The 12,116-nt window shown below is 37.7% G+C and overlaps 1 protein-coding gene across 6 annotated transcripts in view; it reads right to left on the bottom strand.

The window, feature by feature from the left end:
* Nucleotides 1–1,393: 1,393 nt before the first annotated feature.
* LOC124863342 (protein phosphatase 1 regulatory subunit 1B-like) overlaps nt 1,394–12,116 on the bottom strand; it is a 30,365-nt gene continuing 19,642 nt past the window's right edge. The window contains exons 2-5 of one of the 6 annotated variants that reach the window (XM_047357681.1): nt 10,904–10,990; nt 9,946–10,021; nt 8,738–8,872; nt 1,394–3,322 (exon numbers count right to left, since the gene is read on the bottom strand). In XM_047357681.1, the coding sequence (XP_047213637.1) occupies nt 3,171–3,322; nt 8,738–8,872; nt 9,946–10,021; nt 10,904–10,990 (450 nt within the window). In that variant the 3' untranslated portion in view covers nt 1,394–3,170. The other 5 variants (XM_047357682.1, XM_047357683.1, XM_047357684.1 and 2 more) reach the window with 5 other exon arrangements.

Genomic DNA, 12,116 nt, shown 5'->3' with positions numbered 1-12,116 from the left:
GGTCCTTGCTCTCTAACGCGCTGACTGCACAAGCGGTTTTAGTTGTACTGACAACAAGTCCTGAGGCTGTTTACATAATTTTAATTTGTTGAGTTTTTTTTTCCACTGCTTACTGTTTGGGCTTGAAATTCAAAAGAATTGCCTGGGAGTTACTTCCGGTTTGTTAGAAAATGACATTTCCGATTGATGTGTTGTTGTTTTTTCCAGTAACTCACGTTCACGCGATAGTTTTTCGTATAACTAAAACAACAGTGTAATAAAAATAAATCAAATTTAAAGCTTTATCAAACGTCAGATGTTTTCTCTTTTATAGGCAACATTAGAAATGTTTCATGGGGTAAAAGTATGGTATAACATTTCCATTACCCACCAGCCACTGAGCAGAGAGGATCCATATTTTCTTTTACACAATGAGCAACCAAAAGAGATTAAAAATGAATCTTCAGAGCTCACAGTGAGATAACTGCCACAGTCCCAAGAGAGAACCTCTTGATTTCTTATGCCACTTTTACAAAAATAGGGAGTTTGCTAAACTCTACCAGAACTTTAACTAGGTCTTGGGGCAATGTGCTTTGTTCAGCTAAGATTCAAATTTAGCTTTTCAGCAACAAAACATGTGGGTTTGGGATTAAATAAAAAATGAATGTTGGAAAGCACTTCATTGTTACTGTTAGGTATAGTGGAGGATATATGATGCTGTGGGCCTGTTTCTCCTTCAAAGGCTGTGGGAACCTTGTAAAAGTACACTTTGATCTCAATCAAACAGAAATGTTCCACTACATCTCTATTGAAAAAATGAACTAGAACATTTTAGAGTGAGATGTTACGGCAGTAAAAGGCAAATTAAACTGTGTCAATAAACAAGCCTGGTAACGCATTTCTAGACTACCAGCAAAGGTACTGCCTAACCTAAAAATATTATCGCAAGCCTTCTTTCCATTAATGTTATTTTTAATGTTGTTCTGGTCTCTCCAAGGGATGAAGAGTGGCACAGTTGATAGCACAGTTGCCTTACAGCAAGAAAGTCCTGGGTCTGAATTCCAGCCTGGGCTCTTTCTGCATGCAAGTTTGCATGTTCTCCCTGTGTATGTTTGGGTTCTCTCTTGGCATTCCAGCGTTGTCCCACAGTCCAAAAATATGCATGTCAGATTAATTGGTTACTATACCTTGCCCTTAGGAGTGAGTGTGTGTATGACTGGCTGTATGTCCTGGGTGTCTTTGTGTTGCCCTGGACTGGCACATTTCCAGGGTACACACTGCCTCAATGACCACTTTAGATAAGCACAACCCCCTCATGACCCTGCACAGATTGATCCTGCAAGCAGGTATAGACAATGGATGGGGGGATGCATGAGTAATACAAGCAGAAACACACACTAAACACAGACTGAGATAAAGTAGAAGAAAAACATCTTTATTTTGATATCATAGAGTGCTCACTTTAAGACAACCACGTCACATTATGAAACAAAAGAGTGGAAAACAAAAGAGAAACAAGGACAAAATAAGCAAAAATATGTTCAAACAAGTTTTTTCTTCTGTCTTTTCTTCTGAACTGGACCAAGAAAGGTAGGAGGGTGACAGAGAGCGAAAGGTTGACTGAACATACAACCTACTGCTCATCCAGTCAGTTTGGTTAGAGGTTTAAAAAAATATTCTTACGAGTCTTATGAACAAACAGCAGCCCAGATGAAACATACGGCACAATGCAATCACCCTGTGTTGCATCTGGAAATCTTCCCATGCATTACTGCCACCAGTAAATTATTAGAATTTGAATTAGACTGATTGTAACTTTAATTATTTTACATTTTGTTCAGTAAAATATGTTTTTATCAACTATAAAATAACAATATAACATTTGTGTACAGAGCTCATATGACTGATTTACAAAAAATAGCACATCTAGTTTAAGGTGCCTGGTGCTGCATGTCACATGCTTGAAAACAAGCAGCTGAGCTCATAAACTACACTTGAGACTAGAAAAATAGCTCTTACAGCATAAAAGTATGTTAGCAATCCAAAAGAAATAATTATAAAAGAGTTAATACACAAAAACCTGTGTGATATCTTAATTTTATTCCAATAAACAACAAGGAATCTAACTTTTTTCCAGTAAATTATTACTCCAACTAAAATATGGAGGCAGTAGATGTTTCTTTTTTCATGTGTTTTTCAATTAGAGGTAGAATTGGCCTTTAATTTTAAATTTCAAATCTTACAAAGTTAAAGAAATTAGTAAAACAAAACACATATAATCACTGAACCCATAACTTTTAGATTAAAGCATGCTTTAGATTTTTGAGAATGATTTAGTTCATTTAAAAATAAAAAATTTACCTTCAAAATAATAAAAGCAAAAAGCTTTTACTAAATCTGGACTCGTTATAATCTTGATAAAGTCCTCATAGAGTAGAAATTACAGATTGTTGGTTAATTTAAAGGCTAAAGCTGAGAACATGTAGCGAAAAAAGGTCTAAAGTTAAAGGTAAGAGGTGAGATCAATACATCATTGGTTATAACTCAATTAGAAAAAAAGAAGCTGCAAGTTGGACTTTACAACCCTGTCAAGCTTTTTTTTCACCACAAGATGGCAGCACACACAAAGGGCTGATTCAAACAATGTAGGTCTTGATTTCAAAATGAAACAGAATACATCCTACACATTTTTAAAGACCTCCAAGTGTTTTCACAGAGAGTCATAAAAGAGCTACCTTGAGTCTTAAATTATACCCAATAAATTGTATTATCTGTTCAACCTTTTAGCCTCTTAAAATAATGTTTAGCTCTGAGCTGAAGCATTAACAGTGATGGGAGGACTTCACCTTGCAGAGGTTTTGGTCACACTGACCTTGGTCCTTCAACTTTCATTATAAAAACAGGTCAGTAGGGCCAAATTGTGCAATGCTCTGTCAGTGGATCATTCGTCAACTGTTCATAAGATTTTTCACTTTATATCCAGGTGACCCTTTAGAGGGTACGTAGTACAAAAAGCTTTGTTTACTCACGCGCACATGGAATTTTCTATCATTCACACATCTCACCAACAAGTGAAACTCCACAAATTTAAAAATGTCTTCATTTCTACAAGTTCCCCATATTATAAACAGTTTGACAACACCAACTCTCTTCCTTAATAGTCCCTCCAAAATATGTTTTCCAATCTCCCCTCAGTTACATGCCCGACTGTTCTCAATCTTGTCCTGCTTTTCTTCTTCCTCCTCCTCCTCCGCCTCTTCATCTTCCTCATGTGCTGTCTCTTTCTCCTTGGTTGTCTCTTTCACACTAGAAAACTTTTCAGTGGTCGCTGTCTCTTGATGATCTGAGGAGACAAAACAAAAAATTAAAAGGAGCAATAAAATCTTCTTTTTTCATCTATTTTAACAGGTATCCAGTGTGTACCAAAAGCTATGTGTGTACCATGGTTTACTTTGGGTAAGACAGTCAATTAATTACAAACTAGGTGTTTACTGGTGTTTCATGTTTGAGGCTTGACAGAGCTGCTTGAAATCAGCTGCATTGCAAGTGTCAATTCTTTGCCGCACACTGCATCTGTAAAGCTTTAATAAACAGCTCAGTTTTCCACATATTGTTTCATCCCAGTAACAAGGCAACCAATGGCTGTTCTGATATGAATTGCACTCTGAGCGAGTCTTTCCTTTTGAGACTTTGAAATACACCCCACCAAACAATAAACAAAAAAGTAACCTAGTCTCCCCATTTTCAGCAACCCCCATTAACTACACATGTATAAAAGCAATAGAGCACTTTTTTAGGTCGCAAATAAAAGTTATACTTTTCTATCTGATATATTTACGTCACAAACCCCACCCCCTCTTTGACCCACATGGCAGAACCCTGGTCTTAGCAAGTGATTTTAGAACATGTATTCCAGACTGGGGGCCTAAAAAAGTTTGTCTATGTCATGAATCAGTTAACTTTGCTGTATAGGATGATGCAAAACTTTAAATAGCTGCACAATAAAACCATATTTTGTTTCTTTAAATTATGCTAAGAAAACACTGAAAACACTTTGTTTTATAAAGGATTTTATGTTTGGAAATCATACTTTCTAGATCTTTGCTTGCATGGCTTTTCATATCCATACAGATCACCCACACAACTAACTGGTTGCACCGACCAATCTCAGTTTGTCTCACTAGCACATCCACTTACATTCACTAGTCCCTTTATTAGGTAGACCTGTTCAACCACTTGTTAGCACAAATTGTGAATCAATCCAATACATGGTAGCAACTCAGCGCATGAAGGCATCTGGATGCGGTGAAGACAACTTCAAACCGAGAATCAGAATGCAGAAGAAAGGGGATTTTAAGTGACTTTAAATGTGGCATGGTTGTTGGTATCAGATGGGTATTTCAGAAACTGTGGATTTGCGAGGATTTTCAGGCAGCCCACAGAATGCACCAAAAAATGAAAACATCCTGCAGTTGTGTGGATGAAAATGTCTCGTTGATGAGAGAGGTCAGAGGGGAATCAGTTGATTGATTTTTAGATGATAGAAAGGCAGCAGTGGCTCAAATAACGATTCTTTACAACTAAGGTTTGTGGAATATTATCTCTCAATGCACAACACGTCAAACCTTGAAGCAGATGGGCTACAGCAGCAGAAAAAAAAATGGACAATAACAGACTGGATAAACTTTGTTTAGTCCAGTGAGGTTTGATTTCAGCTGTGTGACTTAGATGGTATTTAGATGGAAGGGTCAGGATTTGGCATAAACAGCATTGAAGCATGGATCCATCTTTCCTTGTATCAAGGGTTCAGGCTGCTTGTGGTGTAATGATAGGGACTATTTTCTTGACACACTTTAGGCGCTTTAGTACTAATTGATCATTGGTCAAACACCACACACCTCCTAAATATTATTGCTGACTTTTTTCTGATGGGTACTTCCACCAGGGTAATGCACCATGGCACAGAGCACAGTGCAGCACCAACTGGTTTCTAGAACATGGGAATGAGTTTACTGCGTTCCAGTGGTCGCCACAGTCACCAGATCTCAATCCAATAGAGCACCTTTTGGATGTAGTGGACCAAGAGTTTGATATTATGGATGTGCTGATGATAAATCTGCAGCGACTGCATGATGATATAATGTCAATATGGACCAGAATCTCTGAGTCATTTTTCTGATATGTTTTTGAATCTATGTCAACAAGAGTAAAGGCACCCCTTTGCCTTCAAAACGTCCTTCATATACAGTACTAGCAAGGTGCACCTAATAAACTAGTCAATGAGTGTAGATGCCAATCAACACACAATATAAAAAAAACACATCTAAACCTGTGAAGTGTGAAAAAAATTGAATGTCCTGATTTATGACAAACTATCTTCTGCCCAAATTTAAAGCTATTACTTTTTACTTTGCAATACAAACCAAATCAGGCCTCATCTGACCCAGCATATCACTCAACTCCCAATACAGGCTATGGTCATCATTGCTTATCTCAGATGCTTGACTCTTTAGGCAGGTCTAATGCAGGAGAGTATCTGGTGTTTGATTTGTATGGACTCCCACTGGCTACTACAAAGTTGTGTCACTCTTTCATGAGTGTCCTTCCTGAAACTTCTTAGTGTAGTTCAGTCTTATGGCCTTTAAAAGTCTACATGCCTAACCTTCCCATACTTCCTGCTGCTCCACCTGTCCCACCTGTACAGACTTTGAGCTTAATCTGCATGTTTGGGTCTCTTAGTGTACTGAAACTTGAATGCTCTGTACTCATTAAGTGTTTTGGAACACGGTGATCTGTAAATGTTTGAATGGAAAAGGAAAAACAGTTTGTTCGTGTGTGTGTGTTTGTGTCAACACTAAGATTTGTTTCTAATACAGTCTTAGTAAAATTGGTTACCCTTTAAGGAAAAAAACACAGTAAACCATAAGGAAGGTTACCCTTGTAAAGATACCCAAGTAATGACAAACCCTCAGTCAAACATGGTGAAGGCAGCATCATCCTTTAGGAGTATTTTGTTTAGATTTTAGGGGATTATCAAAAGGCACATCCTAAACTGGGACGTTCAAATTTCACAATAAAAGGTGTACTATACTTTTAAGGATAATTTTAAAATCCTGCAATAGCACTTCTTCCTTAAATCTGTGTTTGAAGGTGATGTTTCAGTGTTTAAATTAATAACACATGCCCACATATATATGTTTATTTTTTCCTTTGGAAATCTGAAGTAATATGTTGCGTAAAAAAAGACCCAAATCAAGTAAATGATTTTCTGTGTCTAAGCAGGCTTTCACAACACAAAGGGATTTACAGAGACAGTCTGTCATCTGGACAGAGCAATAATTCAGAATGAAATGTTACTGTTCCCCTCTGACGTAACAGAGATTATAAAGATAGAATTTTGAGTTATAAAACAAATCAGATCTATAAAAAGGTCCAGGCACACTCAAAGGGCCAGGGTCAACTCAAAGTTTCTGTATTTGGAGATCAAGGATTTATATGAAGTGTCAGTTTAAAGATTTAATTTTAGATTACAAGACCTGATCATGACCTGATTCCTGTGTGGTTTCACAGACCGATTCACCCTTTGGTTTGGTCCTGGTGTCGGCCTTAACTACATAAATTACAGTGGAAAGAGAAAGAGCTCATATAAAGCTCAGGGTGACTGCTCAAGATCTCACTGAAAAACCTCAAGAAAAACCATCAATGTTCTTAACTTTTATTGAGTTTCCTCCAGAATGAACCCACATATCTTATCCATCTCACCTTTTCTTCTTTAAATTTGACCATTTTAACCTTTTTGAACCAAGAAAACTATTGTCATATATGAGGCTACACTCCTATCTTGTACATGTACAAACGGTAGAGCAGTGTAATGTTCATTATATTTTTCATCATGACAATAATAAAGGACTGTGAGGCTTGTTTCTCATGTTCTCTAATGTTTGTTTAAAACACAAATTTTTGTCATATTTCTTGGTATAAACATTATCTTAAGAATAGCTCCAAATGGTTGTTTCTGATTTGTTCTCTGCAATTTGCTTCGTGCGTGTTACAACAGTATGAATCACAATCAGTGCTATGAAAGCCTTCATCAAAATGTGCTGGTAGAAGGTTGAAAGAAAAGACTTGAAGGACTTTTTTTAAGTAGCCTATAAAAGAACACTCTGGAGGTTTGCTGGCAAAGAATTAAAAAGATAAATGGTGTCAGTGTCTAAATGACTATTACTGAAAAGGGCAAAAAAAGGAATTTCCCAGTAGCTTTAGCTTTATTGTCAACATCTATGGTAAAAAACGTACACTGTCTATCAATTAAATTTCTTGAAATTAATTCAACAAATGTTATGGTTCAGGTTCCGTAATCAGAAAACACGGAGACCATGATTAAATATTTCTGAACATCTTCCAACCTTAAATATGACATATATTCTGTACAATTAAACCGAAACACTAATAAACATGATAGATGAAAAATGTAGAAAATAAGAAAGCTGCAATAGACTGATTGATTGATAAGGAGGCATTACGTCTGTTGAAAAGTGGTTTGATTCAATTCCAGCATTCAGTCTTCTTTTGTTGACACATGCCATTATATCAATTACAGAGAATCAGTTTTTAGAGAGTTTTTACAGGAAGAAAAACATCTCCTTCTGCAAAGGTATCAGTCAGGAGAAGGGTGCAAAGAAATTATGCATACAATTATGCATACAAACCATGACACAGTGAAGACAGTCATTAATAATTGGAGACAACATAGAACTTCAGTAACATTATAAAACTGGACGATTTCCTGTATTGATGAGAAAACAAGACAGAAACCTGTTAAGGAAATCCCCAGAACCCTGACAGCAGGTGAGAAGAGCTGCAGGGATTTATTGTTATTACTGGTTTTGTTCTACATGTGACAAACAAGTTGCATTCTCTATATGTTTTTACAAAAGATTATGGTTGCCCCTTACATTTGTCTAAAGACAAAAGACTTTTTCTCCAAAGAAAACATCCAGACCTAGGTAAAACCTCCTATAATGGGATGGGAGAATGTATTGAGATCTGTTGAACCAAAGGTTGGTCTTAGTCCACAATTTCAAAAGAAAGCTGAAGATTGTATTTTTCATCTGCATCACAGTAAGTCAAAGTATACATCAAAACCAGCCAAAACAAAAATGGCTTCACTAAAGAAAAAAATCAACGTTTTGGAAAGACTGAGCCACAGTTTAGAACTAAATCTAAGAGAAAATCCACAGGGTCGTTTGAAGATCATATGGAGAAATATGGAGGACTAGAACGTCAAATCAAGATGTGGAATGCTAAGACTCTTAAAAGAAGACTGAATGCTTCATTTGAATGAAAAGATGGCTCCACAATATATTAATTCAAGGCTTTCCAAACTTTTGCAACCAGCTTTTGATTTTTTTGGTTAAATTGTACAAGATTGTACAGCAAAGGAAAACATCAATTTACACAGCTGGGGGCAAAAATGTTTCAAAATATATTTTATAAGTGATCACAGTGATCACTGTCTAATTTTGAATAAAACCTGTAAATGTGACTTTTTAATGTTTATTTTAGTTAGTGTTTTGTTTTTTTTGCACATAGTAAATTAAGAAAAACACCAGTTTTGAAACCAAAGTATAAAAGTATATATTCCAGTTTCAGCAGCAGAAGGTGTTTCAAGGTGTATTTTGTCCTTTAGGAGGCAAAAGTGTCATTGTCACAGTGTGGATGTTGTCTGCAGACGGTTGACAAAGAGCCTCCCTCTCACCATTAGCTTTGGCGGGAGATGCCTCGTCTCCCTCCTCTCCCTCCCAGTGGTCCTCATCCTCTTCCCCTTCACAAGGGTCTTCCAAAGGATAGACACCTAGTTTCTGCATTTGGGCTTCTGCCATCTTCTGCACAGCTACACACAGACACACAGGGAGATGGCCACACGAACACATGGACACAGACAAGGGGACAGAGGGATATGTTGTTTTGGTTTTACCACGCTTCAACAGTTTTTAGCCTCACAGCGGATTCTGAGTACAGCCCAGGCAGGCAGGAAACACATGCACAGAAAGACCGACAGAAAGCCAAGAAACAAAGCCCCACACTGATCTTTTTTAAAACAGAGCTTTTCCTGTTTTCTGCCACTTCTTCTAGCTCTTTTTTATATGTTCTCATGTTCTGCAGCACACTCTACAATTCTGTGCTCTCTCATCTGTCCTATGATATTATCTCACCTACTCCTCACTTTTCCTTTGGGTCACGTTGGCATTCTTTCACAGGCTCAGATGCAGAGCACAGCACTAAGGAAGGTCACTTTTTTTACGTAACTAAGAAAGGTTATGCAACAAGAAATCTTCCTGAGTTTGATCTCTGTGTCCCTCACTGTGCTGACGAAGGGCAGATTTCTGGTTCAGGATCGAGGCTTCCTGACTCATTATATCATCACCCGACACACACTACGACCCACATGCTAAAATCCCATGTGGATGAAATAATGCTGCATAACACTTATTTGTGTTACATGCATCAAAGATGAAATGAAATCAGGCATGGATTTCGATCATGCATGATTTGATGTCAGTGTGTTTGTGCCACAGCTGTATAAAAAACTGACTGTAATCCTGGATGATCCTGACTTTCCTAGACTCACACTGTGTCTCGCAGCTGTCACACTCTAATCTGTTTCTCTAGTACTTATCTGTCCTTCACAAACACCCAAACTCTGTTTCTTGTGTATTTTAAAGGCAAGGTTTTATAGAATCATGCATATCACAATGATGTGTGCATAGAAATAGAGTTAGAAAGCATTTTATTGCATTTTTACCATATGCTCATGCATAATATAAACTTTTATCGAAGGTAACAGAAAAGCAAGGAGGACAAAACCTGCAGCGAAGCAAGGTAAAATAGAAAAGGATATAAACATAAGGATAAATCACAGCTCACGGAAACACCACCAGCAGAATTAAAGCTGTTTGTACAAACCTTTGAGCGATGGAGGTTGATACACATTCGGATTCACACGTTTTGGTTTAAGCACGCCATTCTCCCCCACAACCCACTGTAAAGAAAAGGATAATAAGATTAGCCCAGATTTTCTCCTTCACTTTCTCCAAAAACATCCCCTAAACCAACTATTAGGGGGGAGGATGTCCTTACTTTATCCATATCTAAGAAAATGTTACTGTAGACATAATTTGTTAAAACAGGGTTAATTTTGGTTGCTCATCTGCAAATAATTCCCTTTATTTGCCAGATAATAAAAAATCAGGCTTTATCTTTATAAAGAAAGGAATATATGAGTCCTATGGAAAGCATCTTAAAGCGTATAGACATGGGGAAGAGAGTGTCTCGTTTGGGAACGTTCAGTTCTCTACAGATCTGATCCTTTCCAAACAAAACTTTAACCAACTCAAAGTTTTCAAATGAGGTGTCTCCACCTGACTGAATTACCAAGAGAATCTGTGAACAACGCCAACAGCAACCACGCATTGAAGGACAAGTCCAGAAACTCAGGCTGCAGTGGCTCACCCAAATCTGCAGAAGGAATGCTGATTGACTGCTGCATCAACTCTGTGTATGGAATTCAGTGAGATCCACAACAGGGTTTTTGGTAGCAAGGACGACCTGGATATTTAGTCTCCACCAAGAAATTGAAAAAGAAGACTGATGCCTCTTTTACAAAATATTTTGCTCAGAATCCTGCAAAGACAAAAGGCCTTTGAGCTTTCTCTGGCCATTGATAAATCACAGATGTTGATATCCTGCACTGCTGTGATTTTTTCCAAAATAAAGATGGTGGTGCGGGACAACTGGAGGTATAGTGCATCATGGGCATCAGCCTTGACTTGCTGCAGTCACAGGCCACGATGGGACAGAAAAAGGTGGAGGATATATGATGAGCCACAGACAAAGAAAGAGTGAAAAAATGTTGAGACTTCACCTTTACCTGATGAGTGGACTGATCATCCTCAGGAGATTGGTCGGCTACTCTGAAAAGCGTGGCAGGAGTGGGCCTCCTGCGTCTGATCTGTAAACAAACATGCAAACATAAAGGGCAGCCATGAATAAATGAATAGTCAAAGTGGCTGATGCTGTATTATTAATATCATTCAGTACACCTGTGTGTTAATCTAAGAAAGAAAAATATGTCGACAGTGTTGACTCCTCATGCTGGCTGAGGACACATTAGGCCCTCTGTGACTTCATTAGCAGGGTTGGCCGATGAATGATGAACCGGCCAGTTTTAGCACCCGATAACACACCACAGTCAATAGAGCGGAACACGCATTTAAATCTTTCTAATTGAACAGGCACTATTAAACTTATGACTTAAGTTAATAGTGCTAAAGCTCTGTATACTCGGTTTATATAACACCATTTTGCATGTGGAACCACTTACAAACAAAAAGTCAGAGGTGCCTCTAAAGCCTTATATTTCTTCTTGGAAGCTAAAGTCAACTATCTTGCTACCTAAAGAGCAATGCAAGGGTCTGGTGAACTACAGGTCGACTTTAAACCTCAGACACAAGCTAACCTAAACAGTGGACTCTGTGTTTTCAAGCAAATGTCCATCTTTGTATGTGTAAAGGCCTATAATAAAATTATAATCCCATCGATAAGATCGATAAAATGAACACTGAACCTTTTATTGTGACGTCTAGAAACAGACACCAATAAATTCACTTGTTATCAGTTAGGCTGTTTAGAATAATCTGAAAGATTGTGTTAGTAAATAAATAAATAACAGTCACCAGTCAGTCAGTCATTTTCCACTACTTCTTCCATAGTGGTTCGCGGGGAAGCTGGTGCTTAACTCCAGCAGTCTATAGTGGGAGGCAGGGTACACCCTGGACAGGTCACCAGTCCATCGCAGGGCATAAATAAATAACAATGGTGTTTAAATTTTGCACCTCAATTGTTTTACCTAGTGCAATTAACTGGAGCACCAATTTGCTTTTTCTCAGAATCTGAATTTAAGTGAAAAGTGCAGCATTTATGCTACAGCTGAATCTCCTCTATTTCTGACTTTATACCAATGTTTCTCATGGCTATAGGTCAGTCCACCCTTTCACTAATCTGCACCCCCATTTCCTATCCAGACATTTCTTTCCTCCTTCTTTATGTCAAAATATAAATATTTTCGGATTTTGGAT

Source organism: Girardinichthys multiradiatus, chromosome X, assembly GCF_021462225.1.
Source record: "Girardinichthys multiradiatus isolate DD_20200921_A chromosome X, DD_fGirMul_XY1, whole genome shotgun sequence".
Classification (NCBI taxonomy): Eukaryota; Metazoa; Chordata; class Actinopteri; order Cyprinodontiformes; family Goodeidae; genus Girardinichthys; species Girardinichthys multiradiatus.
Note: the sequence above shows the minus strand (reverse complement) of the source record. Positions and strands in the feature narration are given on the sequence as shown.